This window comes from Elaeis guineensis, chromosome 9 (assembly GCF_000442705.2).
Source record: "Elaeis guineensis isolate ETL-2024a chromosome 9, EG11, whole genome shotgun sequence".
Taxonomy (NCBI): domain Eukaryota; kingdom Viridiplantae; phylum Streptophyta; class Magnoliopsida; order Arecales; family Arecaceae; genus Elaeis; species Elaeis guineensis.
The window spans coordinates 96,796,233-96,818,263 of record NC_026001.2 but is presented as its reverse complement, the minus strand read 5'-3'; the positions used below and the strand labels follow the sequence as shown (position 1 = coordinate 96,818,263).

The 22,031-nt window shown below is 39.7% G+C and overlaps 1 protein-coding gene and 1 long non-coding RNA gene across 6 annotated transcripts; one reads left to right on the top strand and one right to left on the bottom strand.

Annotated features, from left to right (window-relative positions):
- The first annotated feature begins 122 nt into the window (after nt 1–122).
- On the top strand, nt 123–6,223 carry LOC109506285 (uncharacterized). Of its 2 annotated transcripts, XR_012134399.1 has the most exons (6): nt 123–301; nt 448–519; nt 3,377–3,478; nt 3,625–3,757; nt 4,843–4,906; nt 5,474–6,223. It is a non-coding gene; the product is annotated as an uncharacterized lncRNA (long non-coding RNA). The 2 variants fall into 2 exon arrangements; XR_012134400.1 differs by lacking the exon at nt 3,625–3,757.
- A 110-nt stretch (nt 6,224–6,333) lies between these two features.
- Nucleotides 6,334–10,118, bottom strand: LOC105050967 (U-box domain-containing protein 44). Of its 4 annotated transcripts, none has more exons than XM_019852880.3 (4): nt 9,888–10,117; nt 8,530–9,797; nt 8,160–8,457; nt 6,334–8,070 (listed from the first exon to the last, which is right to left on the bottom strand). In XM_019852880.3, exons 2-4 carry the CDS (start codon nt 9,727–9,729, stop codon nt 6,473–6,475), a joined length of 3,096 nt encoding a protein of 1,031 aa, XP_019708439.1. In that variant the 5' UTR covers nt 9,730–9,797; nt 9,888–10,117; the 3' UTR covers nt 6,334–6,472. The 4 variants fall into 4 exon arrangements, with proteins under 4 accessions (XP_019708439.1, XP_019708440.1, XP_073099791.1 ...); XM_019852881.3 differs by having other exon boundaries at nt 8,530–9,792; XM_073243690.1 differs by having other exon boundaries at nt 8,244–8,457; nt 8,530–10,118.
- Nucleotides 10,119–22,031: the final 11,913 nt, after the last annotated feature.

Sequence of the window (22,031 nt, the reverse complement as noted above, 5' to 3'; positions counted from 1 at the left end):
ATAATATTTTAAAAATAAAATAATAATATTTGAAAAATTGTTTTCGTGTATCCGGCTCCGGGCAACACGCGGTCTTTGGCTGGTTAGGGTTGAAGGACGTAGTTTGAGTAAATATTCAACTAGTTTTGGGTTTTTTTTTGTTGTTTCGTTCTTTCCCGTTGGTTCGAGAGGGAAGGGTGATGGTGGTCGTCGCGCTGATTAATTGAAGCTTGGAGGTCGAATCTGGCGCCCGGCGAAGCCGCGGGGATGGTGTGACGATGTTTTCTGTGGCCCTGTGCGGGGCACCATGTCTTCATTTGCGGTTTCTTTCCCATGTTTCCCCTTTTATTTGTTCTCGCTTTTCTTTTCCCCTCCATTTGTTTTCTTTTCTTGTTTTTTGTTAGATGATTTTTCTTGGATGGCATTTTAGTTTCTAAGAAAGTGAAAGTTCGATGATAACTTTTGTAGATGGACCGATCTCGTCCAATGATACTCATGCGTGGATCGCTTGCAAAGTATCTTCCGCCGGGTGTTTACCAGGTACAGATATGAAATCTTCAAGTTGTTCCAGCAAATTTTAAATTGTCTTTGCCACTTCGGTATTTTTTTTTCCTTTTGTTGAGTGCTATGGATTTTTTGGAAAGATTCAGTTTGTATGGCATCTGGTTAATGATAACTGAGAGAATTCACTGCTGATTCTAATATTCATGTGAGTACTGAGGGGGAAGAGACTTGCATGGCAGAATCGCGTAGCTAGAGTGTGGTTGGTGTGGACGATCTGCTGAAAAAATAAAAGAAAGATTGCTCATGCAGGCCAAGGGCCCGGAAAATTTGTTATTTTGAAAATCAGGGATACGGGAGAGACAATAATCAGAATTTATATGATCAGGTGTATCATCTTTGATATTTGGGCATGATGTTATGAGAGGATGACATATGCTTTAAGGGAGATTGTAAGGAAATGGGTGAATGATAGCAGGGAGAGAAGCTGACTTCTGTATTCTATTTGTTTATGATATGCTAAAAAAAGAAAAGGTGAATCAATATTGTAGGCTCAGGGGATGAAAATTTTGTTACCTTGACAATTACTTATCTGAATCAAGTCAATCATGCATGGCATCAGATCATAGCTGGACATGATCAGATGTAGTGAGTTCTGAGATTTTACAATATTGGTGAACGATAGATGAAAGGATCCCCCTTAAATTCTGCATTCTGTTGATGACAAGAAAGGTAGAATTAATAGTTCAAGTTCAGGGCTGATATCTTGTTGTTTTGAAAATTAAAGACATGGAATTGCTTGATTGTTGGGTATGGTAGTATGGAAAGGGAAGAATAACTTCTGCTTGAAGAGAGATTTTCATTGCTTATGGACATTAGTGGAGGATCGTGAGGATAAAATTATGCATGTCAGTTCTAGAAAGAGAGAAAAAGACTAAAATGGAATTACTAACTTGCTAGCAAATGATGATCTCTGGAAAAAGAGGACTCTGAAAGCTGTTCTAGGACTTGAACAATTTGTAATTTTTGAATGGAAAAAGTGAAAAAGATAACTTACGACACAGGGATGGCATTTCTTGATAGCTGGACATGATAAGAGTGAAGTTTTGATCTGGAGAGGTGTCAATGTCTAGCTGTGGGTTTGCTTGAAGGCACCCGATGCTGTCGATATCACTGTGATGCAGAGGTCTTGAATTCACAGCCAATTTCTTTTTGAGTAATAGAGTGGTATTTGTGCCACCACTGAGGTTTGAACCATGGGCCTCTCCCAAGTGCAAGCCCTTAGGAGAGGGATGCCAACCAGCAGAGCTAACAGATGCTGGAAATTCACAGTCAATTTCATGCTTACATGATTCTCGGTTTCCATATGACTAATCAAAATGGTCACTCAAACAGTTCCTATCCTCCTATAAGGCATGAATGCACCATCCTGTGCATCTCAGGAACACCATTACCCTGTTCTACATGTCTTCTCAATTGTGTGTATCTGATTGCCAAAAGATCAAACAACTAAAGCCTACCATATTTTTGTTAAAAAAATTTAAAGAAATCATCCACTCATTTGAAATTAGTGGAAACCAAAGCTGATCTATAACATGTCAACTAAGTCATGCAGAGGTTCATGTATAAGAAGGCAGGCACGAGGATGATGCCATCAAGTTGTGGGGACGAATGTAATGACCCCTAGGAATCTGAACCTACCTAGCTTCTTTTAGTCATCTGTAAGGCCTTTGCCACTAGCCACAAGCTGGTTAAATGACAAAACCTTGTAGAACCATCAAAGCTTTCAAGTGCATTGGTTAGAAGATAGGCCTAGGAAAGATGAAAATACTGTGGAAGGATAATCAAGTTCGCTCATGTCTTTTAACTTCCTAACATTCTAAGGACCCTAATGCTCCTTTAAACACTCTTTGAGACATGAAGCACTGTCCATGACATAGATAATGATCTGCACATTCTGTTGAGTTAAATAGTCAAATGAGAAGATACATTCTGGTCACCTAAAAGGCCTACTTCTATTACTTTAGACTGTAACATCCTTAGACTGAGTTAATCCACCAATAACTACGAATCTGTAAGTAGGATAGAAGTGTATAACTTTGTCTCAGATTATGTTATGGCATGGTTCCTCTTACTAGCAACAAAGTTTGGAGCATAATATTTTTTGGAAAACCATCTTATTCCTTATAAATAACTTATGCTTTGTTTAAATAATAGAAATTATGGACTTATGGCAGAGTAAATGTTCTTGTTTTTCTGCTTTTGACATTGTCTGTGTGGATGTTTAGAAAATTATATTCATAGTTGGCATTGATGGGATACTGCCACTGACAAGCAAAACTGGTCCCATTGAAAACCTTGCATTTTAATTTTAGTGGGTCCTAGCTTAAAATTCTCCTTAAATCAAAGTTTTACTCAGTTTAACTAGTTGATTTTTAAACTATTGGTGAAACATATTTTACTGTCTTATAGTGAGTAGGTAGCAGCTGTAGAATCAGAGGAAAACTTGGGATATTTTGATATGTTATGTGACTTTGTTAATGAGTGGAATCAGTTTGGTGAATCCCTTTCTAACTGATTTAGTGAATGTCTTCCTAACTGAACAATTGTCATTTGTGTTGGAAAATAATTTTATTTCTATTTCTTTTTTTATTAGCATATTGTTGTTATTTGTCACCACCTTGGATTGAACCCAGAGCCTCTCCTATGGGGAGTTAGGTGCCACCCAGCTGAGCTAACAACTATTGGTGGTTTATGTAAATTATTGCTGTTTGGCTTATTTTTATAGTCCAGTTATGCATAATTATCTATTTGCACATGGTTCTGTGATTATCAATAGAAAATATGGTTTTATGGTGGATGTCAGTACCATTTTCTTGTTGATGGTATATGGCAGTTTGATGAATGGCAACCATGTCTTACTGCTGAGTGTGGGCTATGAACAATGTGATATCTGTAGAAGACAGGGAAATGGGCAATGGCATTTCTTTTTTACACAGTATGTTCCCATTCTTTACCTATCTTATTCACATCTTTTATCCTATTTTTTGGTAGTTGTCAAATAACTCCAATGCATTGAATTATCCTTGTACTTTACTTTGTTAGTGCCTGCAAATGTCCTGTAATTTCTTTTGTGTCATCCAGGCCTCACTTCCAAGACACATGCCCCCAGACCCCATACTTCTGCCCTCAGATGAAGTAATAGAGGTTTCCCATGATTGGGTACCAGCTATTATCAAGGCAAACTATATGTGACATCATTCCCATGTCTAGCAATGTATGATGTATAACCTTTCTAATAATTTTCTTATGATTCGATATAGTTGGTTATATGATATTGTAAGTTTGCAGATCTCCATCATGGATGTTAAAATGCCCATGAAACAAGCATTCCATATCATGTATGAAGAAGTAATTCTCCTATGATTGGGTATACAGGCTATTAATCGATGTATACTCTTGCGGGAACCTTCTGCATCTACATTCATGTATATTCTTAGTCCTTTATGGGATATAGCTCTTAAACTTTCAGTAGAGCAATATTATACAAAGTAGATAGAAGCTGCCAATTTGAATGATCTTTGAGCAATGGTGCCATAGAGGTGTTTCATTCAATAAACTATGTCTGGATAAGTTACCTTGCTAAAACACACCAGGTGCTGCACCTGCTTTTGTCTTTCTTGTGAACTTTAGCTCTCCAAATCCCAGACACCCATGTTGTCAGCTGTGCAAATAAGTTGGTGGCTATTTGCATTTACACACATTTCAGTGTTTATGTGTCATGCAGGTACAAGTAAAGATGGCTAACAGTCTTGTATATAAGTGTTACAAACTTACAGTGACTTAAAAAAAATACTGTGCAAGGAGAAAAGTATAACTGCTTGTAATTCGGAAAGTGGAAAATGTGCAGTGAATGCAACATAAAAACTAGAAAGTCATTATCTAGCCTTATCTTCTGATTTGATGCCATGCTGCTCCAAAATCTTTCCCATGTGTTGTTTCTTTTTGGAATCATATAAAATTGGAGCTTTTCTTTCTTTCCCCTGTGGATATGTGACTAACTACATAGGAATTTATACCCTATTTTGAATTTAATAGGTCTGTAGACCTAAAAATTATATACTTTTGGGCTTATCTGACTATTAGGAAGGCTCAATTTTCTTTGCTTGAGCTTGGAATGTGTTTATCGATCTGTTGTCCTTGAGTTCATTAAAATTTTAAACTCAGTTTTCAGCAAGCCAATCTTCATAGATGTCTAGCAGAAACTTAAGATGGCAAATTATTCTGTGATTAATATGTATCCTGATTTTTCCAATTCTATATGATTTATGTAGAAGTAAATGTGGTTTTTTTGTCATGCAGCGAGATCATGGCTTTAGCAAAAGGTGATATGTATGATTGCATTCAGCTTGATAAGATGATGCAAGTAAGTCTACCTTTTGGCTTGTCTATACATTAAGTATGGTTTATTCATATCTACCTCTTATGTCGTTTTGGTAGCTAGTCATTAATCATACTCAGGTTGATATCGTGCCTTTCAAATAATTCCTAGACTAGCTTCTCTCTAGTGCTAAGATGGTATTATGTTGAGAGGAATTGTTTAGTTTTTGTAATAAATTAGCTATGTAATTACGACCTGTCCATTAATGAAAACGAGTTAGGTCTTTTTATCTGTCATCACTCATGTACTCAATTGCTAATAACATAGACTTGACAACAACTTATTTTCATTATCAGGAGTAACACTTCCAGTACATATTGCAATTATGCTGAATTTTTTTTCAATGCATAGTGAAATGGTCTTAAAATCACAATGAATGCTGTAACATTGGTGCACCCCACCACCAATGTACCGAAATCTTCTAGATGGCATTACGAAAAGGAGTCAGGAGTCTGGATTCTTCCTACACTTAAAGCAGATTTTTAGTAATAGAGTCACTCTTTTGCTATTTTCCCTGAGTTGATGTTGTCACTCCACTGTATTTGGTTTCAGGCCCTGGAACAGGTATACCAGGCAAATGGCTGCAGATGATGCTGCACTTGTTTGCATTCAACTTCTTCCCTTGAGATTTTGGAGCTACTTTCTGTTCCAGGTACCTGCCTGGGAATCTATGTTGAAACATGGAAATGCATGTGTGCGCGCACATGCATACACACAAACATTTATGAGATTATGAACCAGATTTTAAATCCTGTGAGACAAAGGTGTCCTGGTTTCTCCAATGGAACGGAATGTCTCATTGTCCCGTTTCATCCCGAAAGCAGTCCCAATCATACATCCCAGTGGGTATTCTCCATCTTTCTTCCTTTCTTTTTTTGTTCTTTCTTTCTTTCTTTTTTTCTTTTTTCTATCTTTCTTCTTTTCTTTCTTTTTCTCTACTTTCCTTTCTTTCCTTTTGTCTTTTTCTTCTTCCTTCCTTTCTTTTTTCCATTTTTCTTCTTCTTTCCTTTCATTTTTCCCTTTTCTTCATCTTTCCTTCATTTCCTTCTTTCTTCTTTTCTCGCTGCATGGATGGGTTTTCGAGTCCCGAGCTCATCTCGGTCATATTTTCTCATAGGAACGGGATGGACAGCCAGAATGCCTCCCATTCCATCGAGGCGTAAAATCTTGATCATGAAAAAGTCTATTGAGGTAACATGTCTTTCTCCCTTAGTAGGGATATGGTAGCTTGTTATAATTAATCCCAGAACAAGATTTGTGGAAGGCATGATATCATTGACAGATGTATTCAAGTTGCTTCTAGGCTGATGTCTCCATGTATATCCCTCCATCTTCTTTAAAATTAGAATTTTGTCTAGCAACATTGAATCAATTAATAATTTAAAAAAAAAAAAACTTATGAATCTCTGCTATCAGCTTAAAGCTATTCTAATTATTCTTGTGTTCCTTTCAATAGCATGTGTACAAAAATGAACTATCCCTTTGGTAGATGCAATGCTTGTCTTCTCTAAATGTGAAAAATCTAATGTCAAATGATTGGGTGAGGGAGCTTCAGAAATATGAAGACTGATGTGGAATGGCATCCATCTGGCTGAGAACCAAAGCTGCTTTTTTCTTCAGTTGATCTACTCTGAGGAGGCTGATGAGGATCCCTCTTGACCGCAGAGATTGCTCTCTCGCAATTTCTGAATGCCTCAAGATCTTGTAGAAGAGGTCTAGAGCCACCTCCTTGGTGGAGAGACGCCCTTTGTCCAGCACCTCTAGAATTGCTGTCATGCCCTGGTTCTCCACTATGACTGCTGCTGCGGACGAGAGATAAGCATCATCCTTGAGCAAGGTATCAAGTGCCACTAGTGCAGCTTCTGAGGCACTGGTCGCCAGCTCGCTCACCACTGTCTGCACCAGTGGCCCCACTGCACCAGCCTCGACAAGGCATAATGCATGCCGAGATGAGCAAGCAGAGCCATGGACAGTGCAGAGGCTCTGATGCAGTGCTGCAGTGGAGGAACCACACCATGATTTGAGCTGGAGGAGCCTTCTGAACTGGAATAATAGGAAGAAGCCTTGTGCCTGGTCCGCCATAGCGGTGGTGGTTGCAGTGTCTGGATGGCTTGATTGGGAGAGATGGTATAGAGCTATGGCCGCCCGCTGCTTGGCGAGAGAGCTGCCTGTGGAGAGGACATGGATGAGAGATGGACTGACATTGAGCTTGGATACTTGCCTCTGGAGCTCTGGCTTGTTTGGCTCGGTGTAGCGTAGCAGGACTGCAAGGGTGTTCTCCAATAGGCAATTGGATGTAGTAGCCAACGGTGATGGTGATTCCCTGCTCATCCCTTGGTACCTGCTGTCATTGGCACAGACCACCTCATGGATGGCCTTCAGGGTTTCTGACTTGCAGAGCATCTCATTGATGGTGGTGTCATCAGATGGAAGCCGGCCAATGATTCCAGCGGCTGCAGATCTCTCCTCAGTGTTGGTAGAACTGGTGAAGATGTTCAGAAGAGTAGCGATCGCAGTCTCTTTTAGGGGTGATGGGGGGAGTTGAACTCCAGCAGGATGGCCTTCAGCAATGCTGCATGTCAGCTTCAGCACTTGCACCCTCACCTCTCTTCGGGAATCTCCTTCAAGGATGGAGAAGAGATGGGCTATCACACTTTGGTCAGATCGAATCTGAAGCCGAGCATTCTCTGATTTCTGAGCCATCAGCAGAAGCAGGTGAAGGAAGGAAGCCTTTATCTGGGTATTGGCAGTGGAAGCAAGTTGGAGGAAGACATTGATGTTGTGCTGGGAGTGAAGCTCTTCCAAACTTGGATTGGTCTGGTAGTCATTTGGCTCGCTGGCTTCCACAAGCAAGAGGAGGATCTCCATGGCTTCCTGCTTCAACTGCTGGTTGGAAATGGTCGACTGTATTAGGCCATGCAGTGCTGGGATTGTGTTCCTGTCTGAAAGAAACTTTCTCACCAATCTGGGGAAGGCCAAGAGCTTTTTGATGCAACCGAGACATTTCAACTTGTAGTCTTGAGAGCTTGAGTACAATGTCTTTGTGAGCGCACTGATGAACCGCTCATTGTCAAAGTGTCTTGCAGTGCTTTCCCATAGATGCATTCTTGTCAGTTCTTTGGCCATGTTAGCTCTCGTCTCTGAATTGCCTGACTTGAATCCAACAGCAGAAAAGGTATCAGTGATACTGTAAAGAAAGCATGCTTGATGCTTGTCATTTAAAAGCTATTAGCTTCACCTTGTTGGAAGCAAGCAAGGAAGGGTTCGAAGTACCCAGCTTCCGCCATCTTGATGACAAAATTGATGTTGCAGGATAGGTTACCTAGAACATTCAGGGCTTTCTGAGATATGTCAGGATTGGAATTTTGGAGCAGAGAGACCAAGCAGGGGATGGAGTCCTTGGTCTTTCCGATCATGTCTGCGAACACTTCATTTTCTGAGAGCTCCAACAAGATAACAAGGCCTTCTGGTTCAGTCTCACCTCTGCAGAACTGCTTCACGATGCAACGAATGACTCCTTTTGCAGCAATTGTTTTCTGTTAAACCGAAATTAATAAGCCACAAATTTTGGGGCAAAAAAACTGTCCTAGTACAAGCGGAGCGGTTACCTTGTTTTCTTCAGAATAATGGGCAAGGTGGCAGATGCACTTGAGAGCTGCCTTGGTGTTCACTTCACCAGTTTTCAGTAAATCCACCAGCCTTGCAGCAATACCATGTTGTGAAACTTCAGCTATGTAACTGGTGTTCTCCATTACGGCGAGTAGAATCTCAAGTGCTTCGTTCAACACTTCATGATCATCTGAGTCTAAGCTGGATACTGCACTCTGTAGCCTGAGCTTGGCATTTCTCTGCTTCCATTCTTGAATCGAACTGCGCAGCGAGATGTTCTGGGTTACATCCAGAGAAGAGAGCTCGTTATTGCAGGTTGGGCACACCTTCATTCCGATTCGGAAGTATTCGAGAATGGCGTTCCTCTCAAAGCTATGCCCACAAACAATGGCGACCGGGTCTTCCATGAGCTTGCAGCTGAGGGGGCATGTGAAGGAATTGATCAGGTAGTTCCGTGGGCTCATGATGGTGGGGCTTTCTGGTGGTGGGCTCGTGATCATCTCCGAGCTGTACAAGAGATGTATCAGCTGTGATAGCTGGAGTGCTTCAGCGTGCTGCTTTTGAGCTTCCATCTCTTCCTTTTCCTGCTTCAGCAGCGCAATTTCGCTTCTTACAAGGGAGACATTTGGTGCAGCACCAACAGCATCTGCAATCTGATGTAAAAGCCTCATCGTATGGTCTTGGCTCCTGCTATTCTGTGCAATGGATTCCTCAATCTCAGAGACTATGGCCTCAGTTGCTGCCGCCGATTTGAATTCGACTGACCACATGCCGTGAATGATCTCATCAGCCTTGGATTTCAATTGTAGCATCGAATCGAGTTTGGCCAAGGAGAGCTGCTGAATGATGCTGGCGATCTCGTCGGCTGATTTCTTCAGCTGGGACAGCATGGTCTTGCACTTGAGGAGGAGCTGAAGCCGGCTCCCTGAATTGTAAGCCTTGATGATATCCCGGGCTTTCCTGACTTCAGAATGCAATTTCTGTAGCACAGAACTTGAGGCTGCCCACTCGGGCTTGTCGTAGACCCTCTTGGCTCGGAGATCTTGGAGAAGAGCCCTCAGATGATCTACATATTTCGAGAATCTCCGAAAGCTCTCCTTCTCTATTGTCACATCTTCAGCCTCAGTAATAAGCAGTGATAGATCATCCACCAGTCTCTTCAAGAACTCATCCCTCGCACCGAATCCTATCATATCCATCTTGAGGAATGAATGGAACTGGAGCTTCCTATGATTATTTTTGCATCCCTCACAGATGGTGGACTGCCCTGAGATCGAGAGAACATATCAAAAATGAAGAGAGAGGCATGGAGAGAGATGACAGAACCCACAACTCAGGCTTGTAGGCTCTTCATTACCTGTGTTTCAATTTTGGAGACAGGAAGACCTGCAGATAATTAGGCTCTCATCCTTTCCACCATCACAAAATTTGAGGGTTGGATTGGTGGCGCAGCTCTTGGTAGAGCTTCTTTGCAGGTAGAGGGAGCATACCGGAGGAGCAGAAATCTATTCACCAGGGTTTCGAAGGGATTGGAAGAAGAGAGTGTATATAGGAGGAGAAGACAAAAGAAGAACCGTGTGTAACGTGTGGTTGGTTATTGGCCACGCGTTATTTCTAGCTTTCCTTCAAGGGGAAATCGCTGGGTACTTTCAGGACCGGATAATAAAAGGATGGATGGTGGAAGAGGAAGCCAGTTCTAATATGGTGGGGTCCCACCGTGTGGAACGTTCGCCGGTGGGCTCATGCATTGCATGTTGGCCTTGGTTTTGATCGTTGCCGACGCGGGTTTGAACCTTATCACCAATCATCGACCGTTCGATGGGTGGATTTCTCCCCACTGTCTTTTTATCTTACGTCACTCTATGACAAGAGCTTGGGCGTTAACGTCACCTAAACATTTTGACCGAGCATCTGCTGTTTTTATTTTGATTTCTCTTCGTTGAAATATTTTTCTTGGAATGTCTTTAACAAAAGAAAAAATTTTATTCCATGTTTTAGAAAAAAATTATCTCAATTTTCAGCCGTTGAGAATTGGACCTTCTTATATTCTATATTAATTTTTTTTATAAAATATAAAAAATCTTATTCTAATGAAAACTATCTTTCAATTTTTTTTTTCTTTTTTTTTTTTTTAAACTTCAATCAAACATAAAGTCTAACTCCCATTTTTACTTCGTTAGTTGGTGGACGAATTCTCAGAGACAAACTTGAAGCACGGATTGGATGCAACCCTTCCACTCGAGTTAAGGTCGTACCGTTTACCAACAATTGGTGTAACTATGGACTGCAGGAAATTTTGGATGGTTGAACTTGTCAACATTGGCGAGGTGAACCATTTCCATTGGGTCATAATGGATACATTATTTTGTTTGTCTCCTGATATGAAGCGCAAGCAAGAGTGCACCATGCACTGTTTGATGTGACAACCACCGTATATGTTCAAAAACTTTGCATGCAGATCAGCAATCGGTGTTAATTTAAAGATGAGCATACCTTGTGCTTCGACATTAATATCATGCATGCTTGACCATCCACCAACCCCATTTCTCATGCAAATGTGAGGGCATGGTGTGCGTAGACTTTGACATGAGTTTCGGGACATATATGGTTCATTGAATGGTCTCCCCTGATATAATTGTGTGGGACATATATGGTTCATTGAATGGTCTCCCCTGATATAATTGTGTACATGAGAGAATTCCACACCTCTTTTCGTGGCCTGATTGCCATTTTTTTGGCCCTGGTGTTGGTTATAATATGGAAATTTAAGGATTATGATTGACTCAATCAAGATACACCTTCTTTCTATCAGGCTTCATGTTGGTGCCATTATGTCACTGTGTCAATACATCCGGTATGAAGAACGGTTCGACATATCAAGTATCGATGCTCTCCACGTATCGTATATCTACTAAATCAATATGATATGATATGTTCTATACCATTCGATTTGATACGGTTATCAATATGCTAGGATGGTAGTCGTATGCCAAGCGAAATATGGGTTAACCTTCGTAAGTCTGTTGTGGGATTCCTCTAGTCCGCACTTCCTTTTGATCCCTCTTCCAATCTTCTTTAGTTTCAATGCCGTTTGCTATTGGTGACGAAATCAGGTGGAAGCTGCCCCAGTGAGAAAAGTTCCATCATGTTTCTCCAACGTGACGCTCAAATGGTCTATCTTACTTTGATTCAATGCACGTAACTTCTCAGGTTCACCTTTCTAATGATATTATCGTCGAGGACTTGCCCCAGGAGACGCAAAGAATCCCTCAGCTGCTCTTTTCCTCGAGAGGAGCCGAGAAGCTTCCCAAATGTCAAGCGTGACGGTGCCCCAAAAGTCCTGCACGCGGTTGACTTCTTGGTCAGTACTAACACCGTTTGACTCCATGCTTTATATCTACCGAGAGGAAAGTCGCGGTCCAGTCATGGCTCCAAAATGTTTAGTTCCAATGACACGTGTCATGAATGGTTTGGTATTTCATACCATAACCTCACTGTGGTCGAGCCCTGTAGGATTTCTTTGAGGGTTTTGATAAGGTAATGCCATGGAACAAAAATCATAGGGCTTTATCATTTACCATATTTCTCCTGATATAGGCCTTAAATTAGAAACCTAAAAGTCAATTAATCTTATAATTAAAAATAATAAAGCATAGTATTTTTTTTTATCATTTTCATAATATATTTTTTATCAATGCATACTACATGACCAGGTGATATATATATATATATATATATATATCAAGTAAATTAATCATCAAGCAAGCTAATATATATCTCTAGTAAATCGATACACAATTTTCGAAATATGGTACTCATCAATACACAATGCACAGTTAGATGATATACACTTAGCAAATTAGTCATCTAACGAACCAATACACACCTACAAGCAAATTAATATACAGTTTTTAGAATATTATGTCTACCGGTATGCATTACACGGTATTATAATACACATTCATTGGCTTTCTGATATATACTGCAAGTTTCTTTGATGCATACATAGCAGAAATCTAATACACATCTCTAGGTAAATCGATATACGATTTTCAGAATATAAAGTTTATCAATACATAGTGCACAGCTTGATAATGCATACTTAGCAAATTAGTCATATAGCAATCCAATACATACCTCCAAGTAAATTGATATGCAATTTTTAAAATATTATGTTCACCGATATATATTATATAATATATAGTGATACATATTTATCGACTTTTTGATATATATTATAAGCTTTTTGGATACATATCTAGCAAAGATCCAATACACACCTCTAGATAAATCAATACACCTTTTTTAAAATATATTTTTATTTAGAGATATGTATTAGATCACTACTAGGTATATATCAAAAAAACTTATAATATGTATCAGAAAATCGATGAGTATATATTACTAGATCATATAGTGTGTACTAGTGAATATAGCAGTCCAAAAATTGTATATTAATTTACTTGAAGATATGTATTGGATTGTTGATGACTAATTTGCTAAGTATGCATCATCTGATTGTATACTATAAATCGGTGAATTTCATATTCTAGAACTATGCATCGATTTATTTTGGAGGTGTGTATTGATTTGCTTGTCGATTAATTTATTTAATGTATATCATATAGTTATATAATATGCACTGATAAAAAGAATATACTAATAAAAATTAGTGTTACAACAAACATGACAAACTATAAAGTCCGTCCCATAATTTTTTTCTGGTGCTTGCTCTATATGATTTTTATTCAATGCCATAGGTCCAAAGTGTTACAATGGCATATAATAACTCATATATAAAGTGAAATAAGAATACTAAACATATCGTGCAGCTAAATATCAATATCATTATGTGTTCAAATAGTCATCTATAATTTTTTCAATCGGAATAAAAAAAAATAATTTTGAATTTTTTATATCAATAGAGTTTAGTGTTGGGAAATGTGTCCCAAAAAGCCAATCGTCAAGCTGTTGATGGTTGAGCAACCAAGTATTGTAATTGATTTGTTAATAAATAAAATATATTTGGCATTTTCATCATAAGCTTTCATCTTCTAATGAACTCCGTTGTTATGATGAAGTCCTCAGGACTATTTAGATTCGATAAAGAGAGGATTTATCGATTAGTCCTTAAAACTGTTCACGACCAAATGATAGGCTGTTAATAAGGACAACAGCTTCTATCGAGCATAGGTCGCTGTAGGCCATATGGGTTGGTTGTCCTCTTAACCAAGGAGTGTGGAGACACTGGTATGGCATACAGGTGAGATGTAAGAGTACATCATCATTGAACATGACCAACTCCAGAGTATTCTGCTGTCGAGAATATCTCTGATGGGATATGGTATAAGTGTCCCTTAGACTTGAGATCGCCTCAGTGACTTGCAAGCAACTCACTGTGCTTTGGTATTGGACTAACTGAATTTCTCATTCAGAGACGGAAGGCTTCTAGGCACAGTCAAGTACTTGCGAAGTCAGAGTGTGATCGAGATGGGATTGACCACTCCAAGAGTTGGAGAAGAATGAGTCGCTGTATTTCAATTTAGCAAAATCTTGGTCAGGGTAATCCATCAGATGGATTTGATATTTTGAAATACAATGTGGACAACCTGATCAGAGTTGACAGTTGAACTCTGGGGTGTCCTATGATCATTTTGGTTAAGGAGATGAATTATATGAAAACTATATCCGCATGGGTTCTAAGGATGTTGTTCTACACATTCGACATATCCGATCGCCGGGTACCATTGCTAGATGGTCACTTCGATTGGTATAGGAATTTGTTCCTATGCTACCGGCTTAGGTTCGGACCAATGAGGTCACACACATTAGAGTTCATGATCCGATCAGATGGTTGATCAACGATTAAGAATCGTTCTAGGGTTAAATGATCAATACGATTGACATTTAACCCAGTGCAAGTGTTGCAGGAGGATCTATTAGCAATTCGATTGCTGATTGGCTTAATTTGATTAAGCCAATGGGCTGAGATTAAGTCTAATTAAATATGATTTAATTAGATTTGGTTTGGGCTTGATTGGATCAAGTCCAATTGGTTTATTGGATAAGCCAAGTGCAAGGAAAAACTAGTCCTAGTTCAACTAGGACTTGGGTCAATCTAATTTCTAATTTGATTAGAAAATTAAATCAGATTTAAATCTAATTTAATCTGATTAAATTAGGTTCTTAATTGGGTTAAGACCTATTTTAATTGGGTTGATCTAATTTTGATTTGATTTGGTTTGGAAAACCAAATTAAAACAAGTCATAAGACAGAATCCTAGTAAGACTAGGATTCCACCTTGCGCCACATAATCCTTCTCCACGCCCTCTCTCTTATTCAACGCCAATCTCCACTTATTTTGTGTGACAAAAGCCCTCTCCCAGATCTCTCCCACATTCACAAAAGGTCTCCTCTCTTCTTTCTTACATGGAAGGTGGTTTGGATCAAATCTAAAAGGAATAAGTTTGGATTTCGAATTCTATGAGATAGAGTTTTAGAAATCCAAAACTCTTTCAATTTTGCACCGAATTTATCCAAATTTTTTTTTAGAATTTTCATGGCTTTTAGGGTATACATTGTGCATCCTTTTCTAGTGATCCATGCACGAAAATATGAAGGAGGTGCTCAAGAGTTGGGCGTCCCTTAACTTGCCATGTTTGGATAAGTCTTGACTAGGTGTTTGACCTAGACAAGGACTCTATCATATCTCTCTATGTAAGATGAGTTTCTTCGTGAAATTTTAGGAGAAGTTAGAGATTTGAGAGACCTTTTTGCCATCCAAAAATCAGAGAGAAATACCTTTGGATCGTGGAGATATAAAAGACGCAAGTTTGGGTGTCTAGAGAGAAAAACGTGAAGAAGAGGGTCTTCTTCTAGGGTTTTTGTTTTCATATCTTTCCTCCCTCCATCTTGAGTTTTCTGAGAGCATCTCAGATCTGAAACTCCTCCTTCTACTTTCCATTTTTGGAAGAGTCCAAATCAAGAAGAAGGAGGCACCTAATCAACCATCAAAGAAGGATCAGCGCAGTACTAGCATACTGTGCTGATTTCCTGAAGCAGGACTTCTGATCGAGATTTGTGGGCTCGTGTGGACGACTCCTAGAGGCCGGATGCGTGTGCGGCTTGCAACATCATCTTCAAGCCCAGATCAATAAGGTTAGAACGTCTAACTTGCAAGTTAATAGATCTGATCTATTGTTTAATACATACATTAGATGTAGTATAGAAACATGTTGATATGATCAACATGTAGTTCATGCTATATTTATATATTTTAATTTCTGATTTAATGCTATGTAATAATCATGTAATAGAATCTTATATCTAGGGATTTTTTGATTTTAAAAAATAATTTTTGATTTATTTTAGTCTTCCGCTGTATGATCTTGAAAAAGTTTCAAGATCTAACCCTGAAACCCTAGATAAGGTTCCTACAATTGGTATCAGAGCCAAGGTTCTTTATTACATGATTATTTATACATGCTTAGATTATTTCTTAGATTAGATCTAATTTATAATCTAATTATTAAATCTAAAATTAAAATTTTAGATCAATCACAAACTGCAAGGTTATCCTGCTGTAAGGTTTACCTCTTACAGTGCAAATGTTGTCCTAGTTTGTGTAGATCTATTTTTAATCATAAATTTGTTAGATATGATCTAGATTAAATTTATGATTTATTAGATTTAAAAGATGTTTAAATCTGAAATAAAATCTCTTTGTTAATAATTTTTGTGCAAAGAAATTGTTTAAAGTTGAAATTGTTTCAATTACATGAACCTGTTTAGATTAGATCTAAAGTAGTTTCATGTTTATTTCAGTTGTATCTTGATTATGAATCAAACATGCAATATGGTTGGTATAATCATATTGTAAAATTATTTTACAAATATGAAAATTATTTTTTGAAAAGCCGAACCCAACCCTCAGCCCAAAACTTAATTAAGAATTAAGAAGTTGTTTGATTAGGTTCTAGGATTATGAATTGAAGAACCTAAGACACAAACCATAACACATTGGGTTAATGGGTTAGTGGGAATTAGGTCCATTAATTGGGTTAGACCTATGGTTAGATTAAAGATGGACTTAATTAGAGAATTGACTAAATCTAATCAATTATTGTCTTAGATTAGGTCAAGGATTCTCTAGATCAATTACAATAGTTATAGTTGGTCAAGTCCATGTCTTTAACGAGAACCAAATGGACTTGATTCTTGGCTAAACGGTCTAGCACGAACTGTTAGGTTGATCTAATCGAAACTAATTAAACCAGTTGGTGTCTAAGGTAAACCAGACCGGTGGTTTTTAATTGGGAGCCTGCTTACCTGGCTATTTCTGATGGTATCTAAGGCAAGCTTTGGCAGACCCTCCCACTGATCGAACTTACCTGGTCTCTTGGTGAAATTATGTTTTGATCGGATCACTTGACTATTCGAGCTGACCCATGTCAGTTAGGTAAATTAGTGTGACTGATTTAGGTGCTCCTAGACCAGCCTTTTTAATGATCTCCCTTAAGCTGACTTGGTGAAGCCAGTGGGAGGATCATGATAAGTTGGTTCATCTGACTTCATCCTCTAAATTATTTAAATCTTCTAAAATTATTAGGTCCTTAAAATGATAAAGTTATGGAGATAACTGAGTCATAGCCTCTCATTAAGGTATTTGATAATGAGTCCATTAACTCAATAATCATTGCAGACCCAAAGGCCTGGTGCTTGTTGACTAATGAAATTATCACTCATCATATGATGACTTGGAAGTGTCTCTCTAATGGTGGTTAGGTGAGCCAACCAAAGTTGGGCTTAATCATTCGTTGGTTAGATACACCAAGTATGATCATGTTAATGGTTGGACCTAACTGGATCCTTACAGTGGAGGCCAAAGCCTACTGATTAAGTTTCTGGGGCAAAATTAAAATTACTAGAAATTGTTTAGAGAAACAATTGGTTATGAACCTACCCTTAGATGTACATGGGTTGACCAACCAAAGTTGGGCTTGTGTGCAGTCTAAGTGGATTCTAGTACCTGCTAAGGAATTATGGTAATTCCTCGAGTTGGAGGTAGAGGCTACCAATTCGAATAAAATAGTGGGAGAAACCTTTTGATTAAAGTCTAAATCTTTAGGTTTAATGAATCAATTACTAATTAGGTTATGGTTCTCCTTTGTGCAGATATGGCCACTTCCCTATCACTCCGATCATTGTTGGACAATGATAAGTTGGTGAAATCCAATTTCGGTAGCTAGTACCGAAAGTTGAAGATAGTCCTGGAGCATGAACGGATCCTATATGTGATAATGGATCCTGCACCTGAGGAGCCAGCTGTCAATGCACGTGGAACAGTCAGAGACACTTATCAGAAGTGGCTCAGTGATCGGACCACGGTGCATTGTATCATGCTGGCTGCTATGAGCGACGAGTTCAGTCGCAGATTCGAGACGGCTCAGTCAAAGGACATGCTTCAAGTGTTGGAGGATGCCTTTGGCACACCCGATGATGTGGAGAGGCACAAGACTAGTTGTGCCATCTTCAACGCCAAAATGCGGGATGGTGCCTCTGTCACTGATCATGTATTGTACATGATCGAGCTGATGGAACGATTGAGCAAGCTCGGCTTTTCCTTGCATGAGCAGCTTGGGAAAGATGCAATACTGAACTCACTGCCCAAGTCTTATCTCCCATTCCTCACTCATTATTGAATGACAAAGCCTGAAGTAAACTACCACGGATTACTGGGGTTACTTCAGAACTTTGAGAAAGATCACCAACTCCATAAGGAGTCGGTGAACTTAGTGGGAGGTTTGTCTTCTGGTTCTCGACCTTTTAAGAAAGGGAAGAAGAATAAGAAGAAGAAAGTCAAGAAGGTGCAAGTTCAGGCTGGGACATTTGTGCAGAGCCAGACCAAAAAGATCAAGCCTGATAAGAGTCTATTCTATTGGCAAGCACCCTAGATTAGATAGTGTGTCAGATATCTACTTATGACACTGTAGGCTAGGTCATATAAACAAGAACATAATAAACAGGTTGACTCAAGAGGAAATTCTCGAAGTTAGTGATTGTGAATCACTTCCAACCTGTGAGTCCTGTCTTCTTGGTAAAATGATCAAGTCACCTTTTACTGAAAAAAGTGAGAGAGCTACTGAGCTCTTGGGCCTAGTACATACTGATGTATGTGGGCCCATGAGCACCAGTGCTAGAGATGGATATTTCTACTTCATAACTTTCACAGATGACCTATCCCGATATGGATATGTCTATCTGATGAAACATAAGTCGGATTCATTTGAAATGTTCAAACGATTCCGAAGTGAAGTAGAAAAACAAACTGGGAAGAGTATTAAAATTCTTCGATCTGATCGAGGAGGAGAATATCTTTCTAGTGAATTTCTCACATATCTAGGAGAGAATGGGATTCTCTCCCAATGGACTCCTCCAGGAACACCACAGCATAATGGTGTGTCTGAAAGGAGGAATCGGACTCTGTTACACATGGTCCGATCCATGATGGGTTTTGCTAGCTTGCCGATATCCTTCTGGGGATATGCACTCGAATCGGTCTGTTATCTGTTAAATAGGGTTCCAAGTAAGTCTGTAATTAAGACTCCATATGAGATATGGACGGGACGTAAGCCAGCACTTTCACATCTTAGGGTCTGGGGGTGCCCGGCCTATGTCAAACGATTAGTCACAGACAAACTTGGATCTAGGTCTGACAAATGCTCATTCATAGGGTACCCCAAAGAGACAAAAGGATATTTTTTCTACCATGCTGATGAACAAAAGGTGTTCGTCAGCCTTAAAGCAATCTTTTTAGAAAAGGAGTTCCTTGGTGAAGGAACCGTTGCCTCTAAGGTTGAACTTGATGAAGTTCAACAGGTAGAAGGACCGACACCAATAGCTGAACCTGAGTCTGATATGATTAGATCATATCCGGAGCCCAATGTACCTGTACTATTAAGACGATCCGGTAGAGTACCGCGTCAGCCAGACAGATACTACAGTTTCTTGGTCCGGGACGGTGATCCCATCGAACTTGATGAGAATAATGAGGATCCGATCACCTATATGGATGCAATGCAGAGACCTGATTCTGAGAAATGGCTTGAAGCCATGAAATCCGAAATGGAGTCCATGAAGATCAACGATGTATGGACATTGGTTGACACACCTGAAGGGGTTAAACCCATTGGGTGTAAATGGGTCTTCAAAAGGAAGAGGGGCGCAGACGGAAAGGTGGAGACCTATAAAGTCCGTCGGTAGCCAAGGGGTATCGTCAACGTTATGGTATTGACTATGACGAGATATTTTTTTCTGTGGCAATGCTCAAATCTATTCGGATAATGCTTGCAATAGCTGTCCATCTAGATTATGAGATCTGACAGATGGATGTAAAGACAGCTTTCCTGAATGGAGAGCTGACCGAAGAGGTGTATATGATACAACCTAAGGGGTTTACATCCACAGATGAGTCCAAGGTGTGCAAGCTTCAGAGATCCATTTATGGATTGAAGCAAGCTTCTCGGAGTTGGAACATGCGTTTTGATAAGGTGATCAAAACGTATGGCTTCATTAAGAATGGAGAAGAGCCCTGCATCTATAAATGGGCAAATGGTCCAGTTGTGGTATTCTCTTAATCGGAAATGACATCCCCGCACTACAGGAAATAAAAGTTTGATTGTCATCATAGTTCTCCATGAAGGACTTGGGTGAAGCATCCTACATCCTAGGGATGAAGATCTATAGGGATAGATCTAAAAGGATGCTTGGGTTATCCCAGTCCATGTACATAGACACTGTGCTGAAGAGGTTCAGCATGGAGAATTCCAAGAAAGGCTATCTACCGATAGGCCATGAAATTTCTCTCTCTAAGAAGGATTGTCCGATAACTCCTGAAGAGAGAGAGCGTATGAGTAGAGTCCCATATGCTTCAGTCGTGGGATCTATCATGTACGCCATGATATGTACAAGACCAGATGTGGCATACTCACTAGGAGTAGTGAGTAGATACCAATCTGATCCTGGAGAAAATCACTGAAAAGTGGTTAAAGCTATCCTTAAGTATTTGAGAAATACTAAGGACCAATGGTTGGTTTATGGCGAGTCAGATCTGAAACTTGTGGGGTTCACAGACTCCAGCTTCCAATCTGACCATGATGACAGCAGGAGTGTATCGGGTTATATCTTTACTCTGAATGGTGGAGCCATCTGCTGGAAGAGTTTCAAGCAGCATACTATGGTAGACTCTGTTTGTGAAGCGGAGTACATCGCAGCATCAGATACCGCGAAGGAAGCTGTGTGGCTGAGGAAATTCATCAACGAGCTCGGAGTAGCATCCTCCCTAGATGGTCCGGTCCTGCTCTACTGCGACAGCACTGGTGTCATAGCTCAGGCGAAGAAACCCAAAGCACATCAGCGGACGAAGCACATCTTGCGCCGCTTCCACCTGGTCTGGGAGATCGTGGATCGAGGTGACGTCGACCTACAGAAGATCGACGGAAAGGAGAACCTAGCCGACCCCTTCACTAAAGCCCTGGCAATAAAGGAGTTTGACAACCACAAGTCGAAGATGGGTATTAGATACTATGCCGAGTGGCTTTAGGACAAATGGGAGTTGTTGGGAAATGTGTCCCAAAAAGCCAATCGTCAAGCTGTTGACGGTTGAGCAACCAAGTATTGTAATTGATTTGTTAATAAATAAAATATATTTGGTATTTTCATCATAAGCTTTCATCTTCTAATGAACTCCGTTGTTATGATGAAGTCCTTAGGACTATTTAGATTCGATAAAGAGAGGATTTATCGATTAGTCCTTAAAACTGTTCACGACCAAATGATAGGCTGTTAATAAGGACAACAGCTTCTATCGAGCATAGGTCGCTGTAGGCCATATGGGTTGGTTGTCCTCTTAATCAAGGAGTGTGGAGACACTGGTATGGCATACAGGTGAGATGTAAGGGTACATCATCATTGAACGTGACCAACTCCAGAGTATTCTGCTGTCGAAAATGTCTCTGATGGGATATAGGTATAAGTGTCCCTTAGACTTGAGATCGCCTCAGTGACTTGCAAGCAAGTCACTGTGCTTTGGTACTGGACTAACTGAATTTTTAATTCAGGGACGGAAGGCTTCTGGGCACAGTCAAGTACTTGCGAAGTCAGAGTGTGATCGAGATGGGATTGACCACTCCAAGAGTTGGAGAAGAATGAGTCGCTGTATTTCAATTTAGCAAAATCTTGGCCAGGGTAATCCATCAGATGGATTTGATATTTTGAAATACAATGTGGACAACCTGATCAGAGTTGACAGTTGAACTCTGAGGTGTCCTATGATCATTTTGGTCAAGGGGATGAATTATATGAAAACTATATCCGCATGGATTCTAAGGATGTTGTTCTACACATTCGACCTATCCGGTCGTCGGATACCATTACTAAATGGTCACTTCGATTGGTATAGGAATTTGTTCCTATGCTACCGGCTTAGGTTCGGACCTATGA

Bases quoted from the DNA above. Each gene is read 5' to 3' on its own strand.
- LOC105050967 (XM_029266409.2), bottom strand. From the start codon at position 9,729: ATGGATATGATAGGATTCGGTGCGAGGGATGAGTTCTTGAAGAGACTG. The intron at 8,458-8,529 runs GTAACCGCTCCG...TCGGTTTAACAG, and splicing joins ATTATTCTGAAGAAAACAAG to AAAACAATTGCTGCAAAAGG. The intron at 8,071-8,159 runs GTGAAGCTAATA...GATTCAAGTCAG, and splicing joins CCTTGCTTGCTTCCAACAAG to GCAATTCAGAGACGAGAGCT.